Source organism: Staurois parvus, unplaced genomic scaffold (assembly GCF_062004578.1).
Source record: "Staurois parvus isolate SC_StPar_1 unplaced genomic scaffold, SC_StPar_1.0 ptg000842l, whole genome shotgun sequence".
Taxonomy (NCBI): Eukaryota; Metazoa; Chordata; class Amphibia; order Anura; family Ranidae; genus Staurois; species Staurois parvus.
The window spans coordinates 319101-343183 of NW_028318638.1; the positions used below are offsets into that span (position 1 = coordinate 319101).

The following is a 24083-nucleotide window of genomic DNA, read 5'->3' on the forward strand; positions in this document are numbered from 1 at the left end:
AGAATACATAGGCTCTCCTTCAAATGAAGTGTTTCCAGTAAAAAGGTACGCTCAACGCAACAGGATACGCAGACAGTCATGTGTTTCTCACTGTAGGATGGCCCTTTTCTGTTGTGCCCTGTGCACCAAGGCAGCTCCACAAAGATGTGGTTTTATGAGTTTGGTGTGGAGGAACAAGTGTCCTGCACAAAGCTTGAACCTCAACCCTACTGCACACCTTTGGGATGAACTGGAACACTGATTTCAAGAAAAGTCTTCTCATCCAACATCAGTAACTGGCCTCAAAAATGGTGGCCTGCTTCATAAAGACATGGTTTGACCAGTTTGGTGTGGAGGAATGCAAGTGGCCTGCATAGAGGCCTAACCTCAAACCTACTGAACACCTTTGGGATGAATTGGAACACCAATTGTGAGTCAGGTCTTTTCATCCAGCATCAGTACCTGACCTCATAAACGGTAACCAGCTCCATAAAGACATGGTTTGACCAGTTTGGTGTGGAAGGCCTTGAGTTTCCTGCGCAGAGCCTTGACCTCAACCTTACCGGACATCTTTGGATTGCTGATGGTGGTCCAGGTCTTCTCATCCAACATCAGTACCTGGCTTCAAAAATGGTGGCCAGCTTCATAAAGACATGGTGTGACTAGTTTGGGGTGGAGGAACTCAAGTTGCCTGCACAGAGCCCTGAGCTCAAACCTACTGAACACCTTTGGGATGAACTGGAACACCATTTATAAGCCAGATTTTCTCATCCAACATCAGTACCTGACCTCAAAATTTGTGCCCAGCTCCATATACACATGGTTTGACCAGTTTGGTGTGGAGAAACCAAAAGTGTCCTGCACAGAGCCCTGACCTTAGCCCTACTTATCACCTTTGGGATGAACTGGAACAGCAATTGCGAGCCAGGTCTTTTCATCCAACATCAGTACCTGGCTTCAAAAATGGTGTCCAGCTTCATAAAGACATGGTTTGACCAGTTTGGTGTGGAGGGCCTTGATCTCAACCTTACCGGACACTTTTGGTTTTCTGATGGTGGTCCAGGTTTTCTCATTCATTATCAGTACTTGGCCTCATTAATAGTGGCCAGCTGCATAAAGACATGGTTTGACCAGTTTGGGGTGGTGGAACTCAAGTGGCCTGCACAGAGCCCTGACCTCAAACCTACTGAACACCTTTGGGATGAACTGGAACACCATTTATAATCCAGATTTTCTCATCAACATCATAAATGGTGCCCAGCTCCATATACACATGGTCTGACCAGTTTTGTGTGGAGGAACCAAAAGTGTCCTGCACAGAGCCCTGACCTCAGCTCTACTTATCACCTTTGGGATGAACTGGAACAGCAATTGCGAGTCAGGTATTCTCATCCAACATCAATACCTGACCTCATAAACGGTGACCAGCTCCATAAAGACATGGTTTGCCCAGTTTGATGTGGAGGGCCTTGAGTTTCCTGCACAGAGCCTGGACCTCAATCTTACCGGACATCTTTGGATTGCTGATGGTGGTCCAGGTCTTCTCATCCAACATCAGTACCTGGCCTCATTAATGGTGGCCAGCTGCATAAAGACATGGTTTGACCAGTTTCATGTGGAGGGCCTTGAGTTTCCTGTACAGAGCCACCTTACTGAACACCTTTGAATGAATTGAATAGGAAGCCTGGTCAATCAACATCAGTACACAATGTCATAAATATTGACTGTTTCCATAAAGACATGGTTTGATGAGTTTGGTGTGGGGGAACTCCAGCAGGGTTGCCACCTCATCCCTTTAAATCAAACACATTATTACACAGGTTGTGAGGCTAATTTATTGCAGATAAGGCATCAAGTGAGTTTAATTACCATGTAAATGAGCCACAGAACCTGTGTAAGGTGTTCAGTTTTAAAGGGATGAGGTGGCCACTCTAAACTCGAGTTGCCCATATAGACCTTTTACCCCAACCCTACATAACACCTTTGGGATGAATTGGAACACTAATTTCAAGCCAAGTTTTCTGATCCAGCATCAGTACCTGACCTCATAAATGGTGGCCAACTCCATAAAGACATGTTTTGACCAGTTTGATTTGGAGGGCCTTGATATATGTGTAGGGTCCTGACCTCAACCCTACTGAACACCTTTGGGATGAATTGGAATGCTAATGGTGGTCCAGGTGTTCTCATCCAACACCAGTACTTTTGACTGAATGGACGCAAATTCCTCCAGCTGGGGGAAGTAATTCCATACTAATGGATATGATTTTGGAATGGGATGTCTAACAAGCTCATAAAGGTGTGATGGTCAAACTTTTTGGTCACATACATAATTTAACCCCTTGGTACCGGCACCTCCCAGCCCTTTAAGGGTTTCGGAAGCTGTGAGGCGGGGCGGGGTTTTAAGGTCCTGTGACCGCCGTGATTCTCCGGGAAAGGTCCCGCTTGAAAGGGGAGATTGGGACCTTTCCGTGAGTACCGGACATGTGTGCTGGGAGCGCGCTCTCAGCACATATGTTTTTGTTAAGTGCACGCAACTGTGCGGCTGCTCGTCGGGAGACCACACATTTGCGTGTGGCCGGCGTGAAGAGGTTAAGCAGTTGTGGACTTGGGATGTATGGTGTACGCCCCAAAAGACTTCATTGAAGGGAATGGGGCATTTCTCGCATGCCCTGTCTCTCTCCCCCACTACAGCAATTCTGGAATGCCAAAATGGGGCAGACAAGCACACTAGGTAGAGGACCTGTCTGGGCAGTTTTGAATGTGTGACGCTAGACAGTAACACACAGTGAAGGTCTCCAGGGAGGTGAACGTCACTGCAGCTCATGCCCAGTTCAGCTCCTGACAGCCTCAGTGAGAAGAATCGCATACAAGGGAAGTCTAATGACTGGGGTTTATTTATTTAAGCTGGTTCATTCAGAATTTTGTGACCTTCTGCACTGAAACCAATCAGCTTTCAGGTTTATTGCTAAAGCTTAAATGAACAAGCTGAAGGTAGAAGCTGATTGGCTGCCATGCACAGCTGCACCAAATTCTGAGTAAACCAGCTTTAGTAAATTAACCTCTTTAGTTTAGGTTCACACCTATGCAGGTTGCGTTTGATGCGTTTCTGCGTTGCGTTTTTATTTCCATTTTTTTTAACCACTTCCAGTCCGAACACTTTCACCCCCTTCCTGTCCAGGCCAATTTTCAGCTTTTAGTGCTATCACACTTTGAATGACAATTGCGCGGTCATGCAACACTGTACCTATATGAATTTTTTAGCATTTTTTTGAGACAGATAAAGCTTTATTTTGGTGGTATTTATTCACCACTAGGATTTTTATCTTTTTTGCTATGTAAATGAAAAAGTCCAAGAATTTTGAAAAAAAGTGTTTTTCTTATAAAATTGTGCAAATAGATAGTATTTCATCAAAAATCTTGGCCAAGATTTATTCCGTTATATTTTTAGTAAAAAAAACAAAAAAAAAACAAATTAGTTTATAACCAAAAATTATAATTTTTAAACATATTTTTTTTATATTATTTTTTTTTTTCTATACTGTCACCCTAGCAGTACAGTGTCACCATGGTGACACTGTACTACTTGTAAGGGGTGATGAAGATTTTTTATTTTTTTTTACACTGATTGCTTTTACACCCATAAAGGATGTAAAAGCAATCATTTCTCCTTCTCTCTAGCTGCATTCTTGCAGCCATTGAGAAATACTGAGTGAGCTGTGATTGGTCACAGCTTGTCACATGGTATAAGGCTGTTGTGAATAGCCCTGTACCATGTGACCTCTGTGATCACTCACAGATTTCACATGTAGTAAGCGACAAGTGACATCTTGCCAGGGGCGGACTGACAACTCATGGGGCCCCCGGGCAAAAGGGGATCATGGGGCCCCTGTGTCCTTGCCCAAACTCAAAAAAGCCTATGAAAAAGGTACCAGTGGCATGTCATGGGGCCCCCTACTGACCCCGGGCCCTCGGTCAGTGCCCGAGTTTCCAAATGGTCAGTCCGCCCCTGCATCTTGCTTACTACTCTGCATGTGATCACTGATTGGCCAATCAGTGATCACATGATCGGGACCTCGTACAGAGGTCTCGTCCGACGATTGGTGTTCCACTGTGTCCGGAGGACACAGCGGGCACCGGATCACGGTGTTGCGCGCTCCCAGGGAGCGCGCACAAGCAGGGGGCAGGGAGGCCGTTTATAAATGGCCACCTGACCCTGCACTGCCATCGTCCGGCCATTTATTTACAATGGCTGGATGGGAGGTGGTTAAAAAAGGATTCTAGTTGCTAGGCAGATTTAAAAAAAAAAAAACGCAGCAAAAACATAATACACGTTCTTCTGCAGCATTTCCATTGAAGTCTATAGAACCAAAAACGCAACGTTTTGCGTTAAAAAAAAGTCCCTGGCCCTTTCCAAAAAACGCACCGGGGTAAAAAACGCAGAGATGTGAACCTGTCCCATAGGAAATAATGCATGGACTGTACTGTGGTTCTGGAGACCGCTGCAGAAAACGCATAGGTGTGAACCTAGGGCAATACCATGTCTCCCCCACATAACACCGGAAATCAGGGAAATAAAAGAGCCAAACCCTGAAGCAAAAAAAAAAAAAAAAAAATTGATATAATAAAGTTTTTAAAAGTTCTTTTAATGTTTATGTTAGATTCTGGGGTAAAAAGATAAAATTTCACTTTAAAATAAACCGTACAGTACAGTACAGACCGTTAACACACATATAACAATATGCATGACACCTGAAATGTGCATAAGAAACCTGAGGCTCCATAGGGAACCTATATACAGAGGAGATATATATATATATATATATATATATATACACACACACATATATATATATATACATACACACAGACTATGGAGGGGGGGGACCTATATACAGAGGGGAGATATATATATATATATATATATATATATATATATACACACACACATATATATATATATACATACACACAGACTATGGAGGGGGGGGACCTATATACAGAGGAGATATATATATATATATATATATATATATATATATACATGTGTGTATAAACACACACATTATACGTATATTTTATATATATATATATATATATATATATACACACACACACACACATACACAGACTATGGAGGGGGAACCTATATACAGAGGAGATATATACATATATATATATATACACACACACATTATACATATATACACATACACAGTATTTCTATATCACAAACCAACTGATGCTGTACAGCGGCACCCTCTGCTGGCCTGACACATTAAAGCACTCTATTGCTAAAAAAAATAAAAAAAAAATAAAAACAAAAATGAAATACTAGCAGGCTGTAAAGAAAATGACTAAAACTAGTCCAGCGGGCAGCGACTCCAATCTACACGCTATTGCACAGCTACGGCTGGTATCTTATAAAGACGCTGTCACTCTGCCCAATCAGGACAAACTGGCAGTGGGGTAGATTTACTAAAACCGGAGCACTTGGAATCTGGTGCAGCTCTGCACGGCAGCCAATCAGCTTCTAACTTCAGCTCGTTCAATTAAGCTTTGGCAATAAAACCTGGAAGCTGATTGGTTTCTAGGCAGAGCTGCACCAGATTTTGTACTCTCCAGTTTGAACAAGACCCCGGTCACACTCGAACATTTTTCATCTCGAAGCTTGGAAACGCTCAACAAGTAAAATCCCATTATTTGCAATTCCCCTGTTCACACTTGAGAGTACTGTCACTTGTAGCAAAACGCCTGTCGTTTAAAAAAGTACTTGCACTACTCTTCAGGCAGATCTGAGCGTTTTGTTCCCCATAGACTTGAATGGAAAACACCTAAACAGTGCGAATAATTGTTTTTTCCACGCGTTTTTTTTTTAAAGTGTTTTCCAAGCGGTTTTTTTTTTAAAGTGTTTTCCAAGCGGTTTTTTTTTTTTTAAAGTGTTTTCCAAGCGTTTTTTTTTTTAAAGTGTAGAATCGTTTTTTTTTTTAAGTGTTTTTCAGGTGTTTTCAGCTCAAACAGCAGTTATTTCTATTGGCTACAGCAAAAATGCCTAAATAAAAAAAGCCTGAAAAAAACCTATAATAATTACAAATCTGCTAAAAAAAAAAAAAAATGCTCAGAGAGTAGAGGAGGGAATCTGGCTGCCATGGCACACCAAACTAGTTCTAGAATCAGTCTATTATTTAAAACGTTTTCAGATGGAGACACCAAAATACACCCGTCACCTATGTGTCAGGGGAGGTCTCTGTGCACGTCTCTGATTTTGTTTCACTTTTTTAACCAGAAGCTTGGCTTACACTTGGGGGCCAAGTCCCAGTTCTCCGTCAGTCTTCTGTCCAATAAGAACACCCTTAAAGTGTTAGTTCACCTTCACAGATAACATATAAAGGAGATGTAACACCGTCCCAGCCTTCCCCTCTCCAGTCCCTGCTGTATATACAGCCTTCCCCTCTCCAGTCCCTGCTGTATATACAGCCTTCCCCTCTCCGGTCCCTGCTGTATATACAGCCTTCCCCACTCCGGTCCCTGCTGTATATACAGCCTTCCCCACTCCGGTCCCTGCTGTATATACAGCCTTCCCCTCTCCGGTCCCTGCTGTATATACAGCCTTCCCCACTCCGGTCCCTGCTGTATATACAGCCTTCCCCTCTCCGGTCCCTGCTGTATATACAGCCTTCCCCTCTCCGGTCCCTGCTGTATATACAGCCTTCCCCACTCCGGTCCCTGCTGTATATACAGCCTTCCCCACTCCGGTCCCTGCTGTATATACAGCCTTCCCCTCTCCGGTCCCTGCTGTATATACAGCCTTCCCCACTCCGGTCCCTGCTGTATATACAGCCTTCCCCTCTCCGGTCCCTGCTGTATATACAGCCTTCCCCTCTCCGGTCCCTGCTGTATATACAGCCTTCCCCTCTCCGGTCCCTGCTGTATATACAGCCTTCCCCACTCCGGTCCCTGCTGTATATACAGCCTTCCCCTCTCCGGTCCCTGCTGTATATACAGCCTTCCCCACTCCGGTCCCTGCTGTATATACAGCCTTCCCCTCTCCGGTCCCTGCTGTATATACAGCCTTCCCCACTCCGGTCCCTGCTGTTTATACAGCCTTCCCCACTCTGGTCCCTGCTGTATATACAGCCTTCCCCTCTCCGGTCCCTGCTGTATAAACAGCCTTCCCCACTCCGGTCCCTGCTGTATATACAGCCTTCCCCTCTCTGGTCCCTGCTGTATATACAGCCTTCCCCTCTCCGGTCCCTGCTGTATAAACAGCCTTCCCCACTCCGGTCCCTGCTGTATATACAGCCTTCCCCTCTCTGGTCCCTGCTGTATATACAGCCTTCCCCTCTCCGGTCCCTGCTGTATATACCGCTGGTGCTGCTGAGCTTCCATTACCCATGCAGCTGATCCATCAGCCCGGGAATTTGAAATCCCAGCTCTTCTCCTTCTTTCTGCAGCACTTCTGTGATGGATCAGAGCAATGCACTGTAATGGCGTCGACCAATCAGAATCCTCTGATCTGTCCTGGAAGCACAAGGAAGATGGATAAGGGCAGGGACTGCAAATCCCTGTACTGCTGGATCAGCTGCATGGGCACTGACAGCTCAGCATCCCCAGAAGTAAGTACAGCAGGGACCGGGGCACTAACAGCTCAGCATCTCCGGAGGTAAGTACAGTGGAGACCGGGGCACTGACAGCTCAGCATCCCGAGAGGTAAGTACAATGGGCATCAGGGCACTGACAGATCAACATCCCCAGAGCTAAGTACAGCAGGGTCTAGGGAACTGAGAGCTTAGCATCCCCAGGAGGAAAGTACAGTGAGAACCGGGGCACTGACAGCTCAGCATCCAGAGAGGTAAGTACAATGGGCATCAGGGCACTGACAGATCAACATCACCGGAGTTAAGTACAGCAGGGACTAGGGAACTGGTAGCTTAGAATCCCTAGGAGGTAAGTACAACGGGGACCGGCGAACTGACAGCTCAGCATCTCCGGAGGTAAGTACAGTGGGAACTGGGGCACTGACAGCTTAACATCCCCAGAGGTAAGTACAACGGGGACCGGCGAACTGACAGCTCAGCATCCCCGGAGGTAAGTAAAACAGGCACCAGGGCACTGACATTTCAGCATCTCCAGAAGTAAGTACAGCTGGGACTGGGGCACTGACATCTCAGCATCCCCGGAGGTAAGTACAGCAGGGACCGGGGCACTGACATCTCAGCATCCCCGGAGGTAAGTACAGCAGGGACCGGGGCACTGACAGCTCAGCATCCCCGGAGGTAAGTACAGCAGGGACCAGGGCACTGACATCTCAGCATCCCCGAAGGTAAGTACAGCAGGGACCGGGGCACTAAGAGCTCAGTATCCCTGGTGGTAAGTACAGCAGGGACCGGGGCACTGACAGCTCAGCATCCCGGAGGTAAGTACAGCAGGGACCGGGGCACTGACAGCTCAGCATCCCTGGAGGTATGTACAGCAGGGACCAGGGCACTGACAGCTCAGCATCCCAGGAGGTAAGTACAGTGGGGACCGGAGGGTGGGTGGGGAGAGTGTATGGTGTTAGTTCACCTACATTTTTTTCTGTAAAGGTGAATGTGCTCTGCAGCACTTTTACTGGACAGGTGGTCAGGGGTTAGCCCAGACATTGGGCCCCTGGTCAGGGGGGAAGCCAGAATCAGAGGGGTGCACAGAGGACATGTTTCTGGCTAATAAAGGTGAAGGCCTCACTGGATCTGCTCCTTATATGTCTACAATGGTAGACGGTTTCAGATAAAAGCATCATATAAAATTGAATAAAATAACTCCTGTGCTCTTCTGTAGTTCTCCCTGTTCAGGCATGGAGATCTGTCCATAGGACGCAGGGAAGAATCGCAGGTTCCTCTGTGGAGCTGTGTGGATCAGTACGTAGCTTCATCCATGTTGTCATCGCTGTCACCGCCAAAGTCCTCCCCGTTATCAAAATAGGACATGATGTAGTCAGTCTCCTACAGAACCAGAGAAAAGGGAGATTAGGGATTGGAACAGTTCTTATCAGCATAGAAATTGAGGATGGAAAAAAAAAGGCAGAACCACTATCGCCGTCCATGTCCCCACTGGGGGGATTAGTCCTCACTTCCTGTCCCTGTGACACTGGTAAATCCAATCAAGGGGAATAGGAAGTAAACTTCCCCAATGGAAGCAAAGTAATAAAAACCTGTAAAATGCATTTAAACAGTAATACAGACAGGGGGAATCAGGGAGGTGAATCCAGAGGACCAACTATTTAAAGATTGGTTCTTTAAATAGTTGGTCCTCTGGATTCACCTCCCTGATTCCAGGAATAGTCATTCCCAAGGAGATAATGTATCGATGAATAAAGGAAAACCGCAAACACTCAACATCAGGGCTATCCTATTTACAGAGCTGACCGCGTGAGGTTTGGCATTTGTCACAGAAATAAAAACCTGACAGGAGTCCAACCCTTCCATTACACCCAAAAAAAAAAATGCCGGGTGGGTGAAATCAATCTATGGAGCGTTTTTTTATAAACTGCCATGCAGAAAACTTGCTTGGGCAACCAATTGATTCTTTGACTGTCTGTGATCAAGCTGCCATACACAGGGAAGATCACAGGCAAAACGCACAGAGCCAGTCAGATTGGCTCTGTGTCTTGCAATCGCTGTGAACCAATCACAGCAATCGACAGATGAGCAACAATCTGTGCAGAAGAAAGGATAGGCAACTGCTGACACCGGCATGAGGAGGAAGGACCCATCACATCACGGCCAGGAGACAGTCGAATTTAGAGCATATATTCTGTATAATTTTGGATATGTGGGGGTGGGGTGGGGGGGGAGAGCAGGGGCTTCAGGGAGAGTGTGGGGGGAATTGGGGCCATAGCTGGATGTTTGTTGTAAGAACACATCTGTAATCTTCCAGCTCTCTTACCTCCTCATGTTCCTCTTCATCGTAGTCTTCCTCTTCTTCCTTATCTTCCTCCTCCTCTTTGTTCCCTTCTTCCTCCTCGGAGCTCACTTCTTCCTCTTTTTTCTCAAGATTCTACAACGATAGACAACACCTTTATGTCACTTAAAACAGGACCCCTTCCAACGGGCCACAGTGGGCCCCATGCACTTTTATGTCATCCAAAACAGGACCCTTCCAATAGACCACAGTGGGCCCCATGCACTTTTATGTTATCCAAAACAGGACCCTTCCAATAGACCACAGTGGGCCCCATGCACTTTTATGTCATCCAAAACAGGACCCTTCCAATAGACCACAGTGGGCCCCATGCACTTTTATGTCATCCAAAACAGGACCCTTCCAATAGACCACAGTGGGCCCCTTGCACTTTTATGAAATCTGTAACAGGACCCCTTCCAATGGGCCACAGTGGGCCCCATGCACTTTTATGAAATCTGGAACAGGATACCTTACAATGGGCCATAGTGGGCCCCATGTACTTTTATGTCATCCAAAACAAGGCCTCTTCCAACGGGCCACAATGGGCCCCATGCACTTTTATGTCATCCAAAACAGGACCCTTCCAATAGACTACAGTGGGCCCCATGCATTTTTATGAAATCTGTAACAGGATACCTTCCAATGGGCCACAGTGGGCACCATGTACTTTTATGTCATCCAAAACAGGACCCCTTCCAACAGGCCACAGTGGGCCCCATGCACTTTTATGTCATCCAAAACAGGAACCTTCCAATAGACCACAGTGGGCCCCATGCACTTTTATGAAATCTGTAACAGGATACCTTCCAATGGGCCACAGTGGGCCCCATGCACTTTTATGTCATCCAAAACAGGACCCTTCCAATGGGTCCATGTACATGGAGCCTAACAGTGACTGTATCTGAATAGTAGCAAGCATTGTTCAGCTGAGATCTTTCCACCTGGGCCCTTTGAATTTCAAACCGAAGTAGGTCGAGCCAGGCAGTGCTGACGGTGTCACCCACAGCTTAAATTATGGGAGGAATAAGACAAAATTGAAGCCATATATACGGCAAGCAGAACTCTGAGGTCTATTGGCCTACCCATCCATATTTGGACCCCCTGGAACAACTGCTGTAACAGGAAAGTAGGGGGAAGACTAAGTCATTAAAAAGGAAAGTAGGGGGAAGACTAGGTTATTAACCATTTGACGCCCGGCCTATAGCCGAATAGTGTCCGTAAAAATGTATTAGCTTTCCGGGAGGACGCCATATGGCTGCACTGTGAATGTTTACATGTTATGTGCAATTAAACCATGGCAACATCTAATGTTTGTGTAGTATTATGTTCAGCAGACTGTGTTCTTCTATTGTTGTGACTTAGATGACGTTCAGAGCACATTTTATGCCCAATTCATGCAAAACTCCACATAATCCCAAGGGGTTCACATACTTTTTCTTGCAACTGTATATTTTTTTTTTACACTGTCACCAGTCAGTGTCCCTGATCACCGCCATGCCAGTTATATGATGACGCTGTACTGCACTGGTGACAGTATGTAAAAAAAAATAGTGAAAATATTTTTTTTTATTTTTTCATTTTCCGAAAAATTATGACAAAAAAAATACAACTTCAAAAAACTCGCCATGCCTCTTATGAAGTACGTCGGACTGTCTACTCTGCAAAAAGGGGTAATTTGGGGGATATCTGTACTGTTCTGACATTTGGGGGATATCTGCACTGTTCTGACATTTGGGGGATATCTGTCCTGTCCTGACATTTGGGGGATATGTGTACTGTTCTGACATTTGGGGGATATCTGTACTGTCCTGACATTTGGGGGATATCTGTACTGTCCTGACATTTGGGGGGATATCTGTACCGTCCTGACATTTGGGGGATATCTGTACCGTCCTGACATTTGGGGGATATCTGTACTGTCCTGACATTTGGGGGATATCTGTACTGTTCTGACATTTGGGGGGATATCTGTACTGTTCTGACAGTGGGGGATATCTGTGCTGTCCTGACATTTGGAGGATATCTGTACTGTTCTGACATTTGGGGGATATCTGTTCTGTCCTGACATTTGGGGGATATCTGTTCTGTCCTGACATTTGGGGGATATCTGTACTATTCTGACATTCTTGAACCTCAAGAAATTAGATTGGCTGTCAGTACTTCAGGATTGATCAATTTTCAGATCTATACCATAGTTTGTGAACTCTATAACTTTCCTACAAACTAAATAATACATCCTAATTTGGGTTATTTTCACCAAAGACATGTAGCGGAATACATCTCGGCCTAAATCTATGAAGAACAATTATTTATTTGCAAACTTTTATAATAGAAACAAAGAAAAACGTGTTTTTTTTTTCAAAATTTTCGGTCTTTTTTGTTAATTTAGCAAAAAATAAAACCCCAGCGATGATTAAATACCACCAAAAGAAAGCTCTAGTTGTGTGAAGAAAATGATAACATTTTAGTTTGGGTACAATGTTGTATGACCGCGCAATTGTCATTCAAAGTGTGAGAGCGCTGAAACCTGAAAAATGGCCTGGGCAGGAAGGTGTAAAATTGCCCGGTATTGAATTGGTTAAAAAGGAAAGTAGGAGGAAGACTAGTTTATTAAAAAGGAAGGTAGGGGGAAGACTAAATTATTAAAAAGGAAAGTAGGGGGAAGACTAGTTTATTAAAAAGGAAAGTAGGGGGAAGACTAGTTTATTAAAAAGGAAAGTAGGGGGAAGACTAGTTTATTAAAAAGGAAAGTAGGGGGAAGACTAGTTTATTAAAAAGGAAAGTAGGGGGAAGACTAGTTTATTAAAAAGGAAAGTAGGGGGAAGACTAGTTTATTAAAAAGGAAAGTAGGGGGAAGACTAAGTTATTAAAAAGGAAAGTAGGGGGAAGACTAGTTTATTAAAAAGGAAAGTAGGGGGAAGACTAGTTTATTAAAAAGGAAGGTAGGGGGAAGACTAGTTTATTAAAAAGGAAAGTAGGGGGAAGACTAGTTTATTAAAAAGGAAAGTAGGGGGAAGACTAGTTTATTAAAAAGGAAAGTAGGGGGAAGACTAGTTTATTAAAAAGGAAGGTAGGGGGAAGACTAGTTTATTAAAAAGGAAAGTAGGGGGAAGACTAGTTTATTAAAAAGGAAAGTAGGGGGAAGACTAGTTTATTAAAAAGGAAAGTAGGGGGAAGACTAGTTTATTAAAAAGGAAAGTAGGGGGAAGACTAAGTTATTAAAAAGGAAAGTAGGGGGAAGACTAGTTTATTAAAAAGGAAAGTAGGGGGAAGACTAAGTTATTAAAAAGGAAAGTAGGGGGAAGACTAGTTTATTAAAAAGGAAAGTAGGGGGAAGACTAGTTTATTAAAAAGGAAAGTAGGGGGAAGACTAAGTTATTAAAAAGGAAGGTAGGGGGAAGACTAAGTTATTAAAAAGGAAAGTAGGGGGAAGACTAGGTTATTAAAAAGGAAAGTAGGGGGAAGACTAGTTTATTAAAAAGGAAAGTAGGGGGAAGACTAAGTTACTAAAAAGGAAGGTAGGGGGAAGACTAAATTATTAAAAATGAAAGTAGGGGAAAGAATAGGTTATTAAAAAGGAAAGTAGGGGGAAGGCTAGTTTATTAAAAAGTCTATCAGACTGCATATCTATTTAATGCAGGCTTTGGCGGCCAGGCAAGCAGCATTTTTCGGCATATTACACAAGCCTGTACACAGATGTATACCAACACTTACAGCAGAAGGAAGAGAGAAGCATTGTTACTAAGTCAACAATGGCTGTCACAATATGAAGCTAGCGATGTGAGAAGCGGCCCGCTCTGCTGTCTGGCAGCTGTATTGTGTGTGTATTGTCTGGGGGATGATGAACAGTCTAATGATACGGCAATCATGGCTGCCAGGAGGAGGCTGAAAGGAAAATGTGACAGGAGAAATTGTGGCAATTGTTATTGTCAGCTTATTATTCCCACGCTTACTAGAACAGGTCCGGGTCCCGGCGTACAATATACTCAGACATGGAACGCTGATGTGCGGTTATTTTTTTTTTTTTTTCTGAAGAAAATGTAGAGTCACGGGGTCCACGCTGGGTAATAACAAAAGTGGCCGTGTTCCTTTCTGACTTCCCAAAACTACCGGAGCTGATATGCCCCACCAAACATCAGAGCCAGGGTGACAACATTCTAATAGTTACAGATAAGAAATACAGTGGTGTCACCTCTCCGTCCCCAACCTGCTGACTGGACAGCTAAGAAGCAGCAAACTGATGAGGCCATCTCTCTGCTCTCTCCTACTATCAGCAGTTTCCTTGCACATTTGCATTGGCCTCACCTGACTGGCTCCCGGTCCTGCCCCTTCCTCTCCCAGTCTAAGTACTGCTGTATATGACATCACAAGGGGCTGATACCGGGTCAAATTCTAGTACCCACACTACATCTAATCATTAATGAACCTCTTGCCAACTGCGCAATGCCTATATACAGTAGAAAGCTTTAAAGTGGTTCCCAAGCCTCAAGGTTTTTTACCTTAAAGCGGAGTTCCACCTAAAAAAAAATAATAAAAGTCAGCAGCTACAAAAACTGTAGCTGCTAAATTTTAAAATATAGGCACTTACCTGTCCCTCGGTCCAGCGGAGTCCTCACCACCGCAGGTTTCACCGGCCGTCTTCTCTCCCTGGCGCCGGCATCTTCAGTGTGGGCACCCGGCTGTGACAGCTTGCGGCTTCAAAACCGGGAGCCCACTGCGCATGCGCAAGAAGCGCTGCGCTTTGTGAATGGCCCCGTAGTCTTCTGGGACCTGTCACGTGTCCCAGAAGACTACGGGGAGGGAGGATAACTTACGCTTCCGATCACCTAGGCGATCGCAGCGGAGGTGGGAGCGGGTACCTATGCCCCCCCCCCCCCGCTCCCAAAAGGTGCCAATCCTTAATGGGGAGCGGGGGACAAAGGCTTAAAGCGGAACTTCCCCTTTTGGTTGGAGCTCCGCTTTAATGTGATCTATGCATAACCTTCTGTGTCACAGACTTGAACCTTCACCCCCTTATACTAACCTGGACCCCAATGCAATCCAGCGATGTGTACGAGAGCTGTGGCTCTCCTGGCTTTGTCCCTCCTCATTAGGCAGATCGATAGCCATGGGAGGAATTGGCTCCCGCTCCTGTCAATCAATTCCAGTGACGAGGAAATGGGGGGCAGGGCTGAGTTCCACTGTCTGTGTCAATGGACTCAGGAGCGAGCCTGCACGAGTGCCCCATTGGTATCGGCTTCCTATTGGGGGCATCAGCAAGAGAGGAGGAGTTGGGAGCGCCACCAGGGGACCCGAGAAGAGGAGAAGGTACGCACAGACATGTTTATTTTCTTTTTTTTTTTCCTTTACAGCCACTTTAATGCCCAGACTGCCCATGCGCATTCATGGTGGCATGAGGCTGGGTGCTGAAAGCATGCTCCCAGCATACTGACCAAGTGGTCACCGACAGCTGTCAGTCAAGGCTTCTGATCAAGACCCAGCGGTCACGTGATACAGAGCCATTCGCAGCAGTCACATGACACAGAAGCCAGGCCCCTCCCAGGCATTAAATCCCACTTAAAGGGCTGCCAGGAAGTGGTGTTGGGGGTTAATGAATAAAGTGCTGCATTATTTTATGTTTCCGTTCTGCCCAGATTTCAGCCTTAAAGCGGTAGTAAATGCTGGGGGGGGGGGAAATTCCCTGCAAGACAAAGGCATAATGTGCTGATACCCATCACATACTAGCACATGTCACCGATGACAGAACTTCCATCTTCACCCGGTCCTTGTTCCGGGTTCAGGGGCTCTGGCGGCTTGAATGGCTGAGCCGTGATGACGTCACTCTCGCACGCACACCCAGTCACTTTTTATGGCTCACAGCTCTGAAGGGACGGCACGGACATGCTGTTCCTTTAAAGCAGATGCGCAGGTGCTCTACACAGGAAAATATCTCAATGGTGCAAAATTTACAATACCTATAACAAGGCTTACCTGTAGGTACAAGTTAAAAAAAAAAAATCTGACCTTACTACCACTTTAACCCCTTGATGCCGATGTAACACTAATATGCGGCCTCACAGAACTGGGCTTTTTTCCATGGGGCCCCATATTTGTGTACCTGTCTTTGTGCTGGGAGCGTGCCGCACAGCGTGCTCCCAGCCAGGGGTGTATTTACCACAAGGCAAACAAGGCTCTTGCCTAGGGCGGCATTTTTCAGGGGAGCAGCAGCTCCCTTCAGAAGAAGGGATGGAAGAAGAGACATGGTGCCATGGGAACCAGGTGGGATCTGAGAGAGGCTGAGGGCTGCCTGATGGTGTATTTAGAGTCTGACTCTCAATCCCAGGGATGTCTGGGGGGTAGTGGAAGGCACTCATAGGTGGGGGGCAGGGGTGTTGTTGGTCAATGTCAAGCTCTCTCCGCGGAAGGGGGGATGGTGTTGGTCGGTGTCCGTGGGGGCAGACAATTTTTGTGTTGCCTAGGGCAGCATAAAATCTAAATGCACCACTGCTCCCAGCACAAAGACCGCGGTGTCACTGAGAGCCCCAGGCCCCGTTCTAACGGTCGGGACCTGGGATTCCGGGTCACATGATCGCTATGATAGCCTCTGATTGGCTATCACAGTGATCAGTCACTGTACAGTCCGGCCCCCTTTTTTTTTTTTTTCACTCTATGAATGGAGGAGAGAGATACATTGTATCTCTCTAACTCCTGGCATAGAGGGGGAAAAAAAGAGGGGTGTCACTGAGAGCCCCAGGTCCCGTTCTAACGATCGGGACCCAGGACTCCCGATTCCGGGTCACATGATCGCTGTGATAGCCTCTGATTGGCTATCACAGTGATCAGTCACTGTATAGCCCAGCCCCCTTGTTTTTTCTCACTCTATGAATGGAGGAGAGAGATACATTGTATCTCTCTAACTCCTGGCATAGAGGGGGAAAAAAAGAGGGGTGTCACTGAGAGCCCCAGGTCCCGTTCTAACGATCGGGACCCGGGACTCCCGATTCCGGGTCACATGATCGCTGTGATAGCCTCTGATTGGCTATCACAGTGATCAGTCACTGTACATCCCAGCCCCCTTGTTTTTTGTTTTTTTTTCACTCTATGAATGGAGGAGAGAGATACATTGTATCTCTCTAGAGGGGAAAAAAATGTTTGTTAAAAAAAAAAGATAAATATTAAAAAATAAAATAAAAAATAAAGAAAAAATACCTAGATCAAGGTTTGATCTAGTTCATTGGCAGGGTGTTTGGCTCAAGGTCAGGGTCAGAGGTCAAGATCAAAAGGTCAGGGTCAAAGGTCAGGTTTTTTTTTTTTTTTTTTTAAATTGGTATTAAGTGTCTGTGTTTTAGGTAAACAGAAAACAAAATGCACACTATTGTTTCTGGGCTGTACTCCGGGTACAAACAACAAATAACACACATATATGGTATCCCTGCTAGCTGAAGACCCCCCCCCCCGACATTCTCATCCCCACGCTAATGTCGTTTTAAATTAAAGTTTTTCATTACATACCTTGTTTTAGATCCAGTGATGTCATAGGTTGATCCCTGTGTTTCTCTATGCAATAGCAGGCAGATCATGGTTGGTGGGAGGGGCCAGCATGCTGCTGTACAGGTTGCTGGACTCAATACTCCTGTAAAGAGCTCAGTCCTAGTGCGAGCAGTGGGCTGGCTTTTAGGAGGAGTTATGCAAATATATATATAAAAAAAGGTCTTGATAGGTTGAGGTCAGTCTGGGGAAGTGGGCGTTGCTAGAAAAGCATATTTGTATGCAGACCGCCCAGGAAAAAAAAACTCTACATGTGATGCTGCGCCTCCATGACAGAACTGAAACCCAACGAATGACAGGGGAGGGTCATGGACACTCAGGATGGGGTGGAAAGCGCTAGATGATGAAGGGCATCCTCCAGCCAGGAAATGAGGCGGAGTCTGTCTGACTTGCTGCAGCTTCTAATGCACATTGCGAGAATCAGAGGAAGCCAATTCAACAACTGTGCAAGACTGAAGGGAAGGCCAGAAATGCCTCGTGTTTTAGTCTGTGTCCCCATTGGGAAGTTTTACCTTCACTTCCTGGTTCATGAATAGAAACTCTGCCCCCCCCCCTCCACATGCACAGCTGGAAGTCATCCTTACCTCCAATTTTTTTATAATCTCCTCTTTATCTAACGGGATCCTCTGCTTGTGCTTGGGCAGGATGACTGTGGACTCTGCAGGAGAAGGAAAGAGACAACGTTGTAGAAAACCGTGACCTGAAGATCTGCCAGGAAAGGTAAAAGGGGAACAAAACGCTTCACATACAGCAATCACATTCCTGTTATTTTCCAGTGGATGTTAGATGATAAAAATCTAAATCTCTAAACATGTAGTACATACAGTAAAGTCACCAATCAGGCTGTTGTCTGGCAGAGCAGTGTAACTCTGAGGAAAGGATGAAAAGAAAAACACATTCCTTCAGCAGGTTAGACAGCTCATAGAACAATCAGCCATAATAATATCACTGCTGACAGGTAAAGTGAATAATATTGAGCATCTCCTTACAATGGCACCTGAAAGTGGGGGGGGGGTATATTAAGCAGCAAGTGAACATGTTGTCTCTGAAGTTGATATGTTGAAAGCAATAAAAATGGGCAAATGCAGGGCCGGGACAAGGGGTGGGCAGGAGGGGAAGCTGCACCGGGCAGTGGTGTATGTAGGATTTGTGCTGCTCTCGGCAACATGAAAATCGGTCACCCCACGTGGAGAAAGCCTAACACTGACCAACGTCACCCTCCCAACCCCGCGGAGGAGAGAGCCTGACACTGAGCAATACCACCTTCCCACCCCCGCGGAGGAGAGAGCCTGACATTGACCAACGCCACCTTCCCACCCCCGCAGAGGAGCGAGTCTGACACTGACCAACGCCACCCTCCCACCCCCACAGAGGAGAGAGCCTGACACTGAGCAATACCACCTTCCCACCCCTGCGGAGGAGAGAGCCTGACATTGACCAGCACCGACTTCCCATCCCCGCGGAGGAGAGAGCCTGACACTGACCAACGCCACCCTCCCACCCGCGCAGAGGAGAGAACCTGACACTGACCAACGCCACCTTCCCACCCCAGCAGAGGAGAGAGCCCAACACTGACCAATGCCACCTTCCCACCCCAGCAGAGGAGAGAGCCTAACACTGACCAACGCCACCCTCCCACCCCCCACGGAGGAGAGAGCCTGACACTGACCAACACCACCTTCCCACCCCCCCGCGGAGGAGAGAGCCTGAAACTGACCAACGCCGCCTTCCCACCCCAGCGGAGGAGAAAGCCTGACACTGACCAACGCCAACTTCCCACCCCTGCAGAGGAGAGACCCTGACACTGACCAACACCACCTTCCCACCCCCGCAGAGGAGAGAGCCTGACACTGACCAACGCCACCTTCCCACCCCCATGGAGGAAAGAGCCTGACAGTGACCAACGCCACCTTCCCACCCCGCGGAGGAAAGAGCCTGACAGTGACCAACGCCACCTTCCCACCCCCACGGAGGAGAGAGCCTGACACTGACCAACGCCGCCTTCCCACCCCTGCAGAGGAGAAAGCCTGACACTGACCAACGCCAACTTCCCACCCCTGCAGAGGAGAGACCCTGACAGTGACCAACGCCACCTTCCCACCCCCGCAGAGGAGAGAGCCTGACACTGACCAACGCCACCTTCCCACCCCCACGGAGGAAAGAGCCTGACAGTGACCAACGCCACCTTCCCACCCCCACGGAGGAAAGAGCCTGACAGTGACCAACGCCACCCTCCCACCCCCATGGAGGAGAGAGCCTGACAGTGACAAACGCCACCTCCCCCCCCCCCCTCCCCGCAGAGCAGAGAGCCTGAGACATTGACCAACAACATCTACAATGTGCCTACAATGGGCACAAGAGCATCAGAACTGGACCACGGAGCAATGGAAGAAGGTGGCCTGGTCTGATGAACTCAAGAATGGTTTGAGGAACACAACAATACTGAGAGGTTGATGCATCAGAAACACAGGAAACCCGCATGTGTTTTTATTGAGTTTTTGCAATAGTGCACTGTGAAAGCAGCCCTAAATCTGCCTTGACATGCATGTTAACAGCTTCTGCGCCGCCCTATAGCAGAAATACTGCTACAAGGCGGAACGAGTGTGCATAATCACGTATATATACACGTGAATTTGCAGTTCAGTGTAGGGGGCGCACGCCTTACCCGCACCGCCATTGTCGGCCTCGGCTGTCAATCACTGGGTCCCGGCCGGTGATTCCTCGCCGGCAACGGCGATCTCCGAGTATTACCGATGGGGGAGAGACCTGTATGTTAACAATACAGATATCTCCCCTGTCAGCTCCTGCACACTGCTTTGTATGGCTCTGCTCAGCAGAGCCATACAAATCAGTGTGCTTACAGCGTAAAGCACACACACAGCTAACCCTTTGATCGCCCCAGATGTTAACCCCTTTCTGCCCAGTGCCATTGGTACAGTGTCAGTGCTCTTTATTAACACTGATCACTGTATTGGTGTCACCGGGGATGTCAGTGACACCAAGTCAGTTCCCACCAGTGTCAGAATGCCCGCCGCAGTCCCGCTATAAGACGCTGATCGCCATTACTAGTAAAAAAAAAATGCAGTATCTATACTGCCATTTGTAAACAATATAACGTTCACGTAAACCAATTAATTTACACGTATTGGGAATATTTTTTGTCACAGAATACATTTTGGCCTAAATTTATGATGAAATTTGATTTTTTAAAAAAATTTTCTGGACATGTTTAACAGCAAAAAGTCAAAAATATTGTTTTTTTTTTCCAAAGTGTCTTTTTTGTTTATAGCGCAAAAAAAACAAAAAATGCAGAGGCGATCAAATACCTCCGAAAGAAAGCTCAATTTGTGGGAAAAAAAGACATAAATTTCAGTTGGGTGCAGCACTGCATGATCGCGCAATTGTCAAAGTAATGCACAAAATGGCCTGGTCAGGAAGGGGGCCTAATCCTCAGGAGGGCAAGTGGTTAACCATCTCCCGTTCGGCCCATGTATATAAACGGCCGGACAATGGCATTGCAAGGTCGGGTGGCCGTTTATAAATGGCCTCCCCGCACCCTGCTTGTGCGCGTTCCCTGGGAGCTCGCAGCACCGCGATCCGGTGCTCGCTGTGTCCTCCGAACACAGTGGAATACCGATCGTTGGACAGGACCTCTGAGCGAGGTCCCGATCATGTGATCACTGATTGGCCAATCAGTGATCACATGCAGAGTAGTAAGCAAAATGTCACTTCTGATATGATTGCTTACTACGTGTGAAATCTGTGAATGATCACAGAGATCACATGGTACAAGGCTATTCACAACAGCCTTGTACCATGTGACAAGCTGTGACCAATCACAGCTCACACAGTAGTTCTCAATGGCTGCAAGAATGCAGCTAAAGAGAAGGAGAAATTATTGCTTTTACAGCCTTTATGGGTTTAAATGCAATCAGTGTAAAAAAAAAAAATCTTCATCACCCCCCACAAGTAGAACAGTGTCACCATGGTGACACTGTACTGCTAGGGTGACAGTATGTAAAAAAAAACAAAACCTAAATAATAATATAAAAAAAATAAAAAAATGTAAAATTTTTTTTTAAAAAATTTATAATTTTTGGTTATAAACTAATTTGGGTTATTTAATTTTTTTTACTAAAAAGATAACAGAATAAATTTTGGCCAAGATTTATGATGAAATACTATTTATTTGCAAAATTTATTTTTTATTTTTTTTTTTTTTTTTTTCTTTTACAAAGAGCTTTATTGAATAGTAAGCAAAAAAATAAACAGACATTCGGAGCATAAATTCAAGGACCAACAATTATGGATCATGTTAAATGACGAGGAACTTGTTCAAGGCATGTATCAATAAAGCCATAAGCTGAAGAGTTAACATAGAAGCCTTGTAGGAATAGGTGGAGGAAGGGGTTATAAGGGAATGATTAACAAACCTTTGTGGGTCCATGATAATGTAAACTCCAGAGAGAGTTTTAGCTACATCAACATTATAGAAGAAGAGGCCTCTCCAAAAAATTATTCATGCTCATAACCTAGAGAAAGTATTGCGGATGTAGCGCAGGAAACAACAAGCACAATCTGTGAAATATATTTAAGGACAAAGTGAACAGCAGGAAAGGAAAAGACATACAATAGAGAGACACGGACATCACAAACAACAACGACAACACTAAAAAAAAAAAAAAAAAAAAGGGGAAAGGGGGGGAAGTTGGGGCTCCAAGGGGATCACGGCAAAATCCAACCTCATATCGACAGGAGAGATTGGTCGAATCTCGAGGGTTGAGCTACATCCAACCAGGGGCGCCATATCTGCAAAAATTTTGTATGGGTATCTAACAATATGGCCGTCAATTTTTCATTAGCCATGATGAAATTCATCCGATTTTTGACAGCCTCAAAACTAAGGACAGGAGTCTTCCAAGCCCTTGCAATTGTCAATTTAGTTGCCATAAATAAGTGTGATGCCAGCTGCCGTTCAGAACGGAGAAGACCCTCCAATGGTTTAAATAAAAGTGCTTCATACGGATTACGCTTGATGTCTGTGTGAAGTGCGGAGAAGGGCGTACACCCTAATCCATAATCTACTTACTTTAGGGCAAGTCCACCATATGTGGGCCATGGTGCCCAATTGTTGGCAACCCCGAAAACAGACTGGGGAATATGTAGGGATAAAACTAGCTAGGCGAGCAGGCGTATAATACCATCGGTATAGAATTTTGTAGGCATTCTCAAGGATAATGACATTCCTAGAACATTTAGAGATTGCTTGGGTCATGTTCTGCCAGTCCTGTTGATCCAGGGTCCCCCCTAATTCAGACTGCCAACGCTGATGATAAGAACGAACCGGAGGGGTTCTATAAGATATAATGGAAGAATAAATCAAAGAGATCAAACCCGGGGCATGAGGTCTATGTCTGCACTGGCTTTCAAAGGGGGACAGACGATAAGGTCCCGAATGCGTACGTATCAGTGTTTTTAGGAAATGATGAAGTTGAAGGTAACCAAAATGTTCTCGAAGGGGGATATTATAAGAAGAGCGCAGAGCGTCAAAGGTAATTATTCTAGTGGGAGATAGAAGTGAGTGAACATCATAAAAACCATGCGCCTGCCACCATGCAAACTGTCTAGGATTATCCCTACCCGGAGGGAATAATGGATTATGTAATAGACGTAACAGCGGAAGGTGAGGAGAGATAAGGCCAGCGGAGTACTTGATAGAATCCCAAAGACGTAGCGATAACATCAGCGTTGGACTAAGGGTAGATGGACGTTGAGAAGGAGGAAGCCATGGCAAGGAGGAGAGCGGTATTGGATGAGAGTCCATCATATCTACAACAGCCCACAGAGGGAAGTGATGAGATGCATGAACATGAGCCAAGGGGGCAATATTAGCCGCCAAATAATAAGACTGGAGATTCGGAACCGATAACCCGCCCGCACTCCGTCGCGCGAATAAGATATGTTTGCTAATTCTGGGTCGAGAGGAGCTCCAGATAAAGGACAAAAGTTTTCGCTGATGGATACGCAATATATGCGAAGGTACTGGAACTGGCAAGACACGAAATAGGTAAAGTAGTTTTGGGAGATAGGTCATACGGATTGCATTAATTCTGCCGAACCATGAAAGCGGGAAATGAGACCAAGAGGACAATAACTCAGTCAGCTCATGAAAAACAGTAGGAAAATTAGCCTGATACAGTCCATCATAGGTCGGGGTAAGCTTAATTCCTAGATACGGTAATGCCGAAAGCCATTGAAAAGGGGAACGTTTGCTTCAGAGTAACCAAAAGTGATGGTGAGAGGGTAACTGACATAGCTCTTGATTTTGCTGGGTTGACATGTAAACCTGAAAGGGCTGCAAAGGAATCGAGGACTGCGAGCAAATTAGGCAGAGTAATCCCCGGGTTCGAGATTGACAATAATATGTCATCTGCAAACAAAGACAATTTATATTGGGAGCCGGCCACATCAATCCCCTTAATATCAGGATGTAAACGGATGGCTTCAGCCAACGGTTCCAAGGCTAAGATAAAAAGTAAAGGGGAAAGCGGGCAACCCTGTCTAGTGCCTCTGGCAACCGAGAACGTAGAAGACTCGAATCCGTAGTATCTAAGCTTCGCTTGAGGAGATGTGTA

The 24083-nt window shown here is 45.9% G+C and overlaps 1 protein-coding gene across 2 annotated transcripts in view; it reads right to left on the reverse strand.

Moving 5' to 3' along the window:
• Nucleotides 1-4604: 4604 nt before the first annotated feature.
• The window catches only part of POLR3GL (RNA polymerase III subunit GL), a 63369-nt gene continuing 43890 nt past the window's right edge, over nt 4605-24083 (reverse strand). For both annotated transcript variants that reach the window (XM_089655489.1, XM_089655490.1), the window contains exons 6-8: nt 18033-18106; nt 9904-10014; nt 4605-8960 (exon numbers count right to left, since the gene is read on the reverse strand). In XM_089655489.1, the coding sequence (XP_089511615.1) occupies nt 8874-8960; nt 9904-10014; nt 18033-18106 (272 nt within the window). In that variant the 3' untranslated portion in view covers nt 4605-8873. The remainder of the gene's footprint in view (nt 8961-9903; nt 10015-18032; nt 18107-24083) is intronic.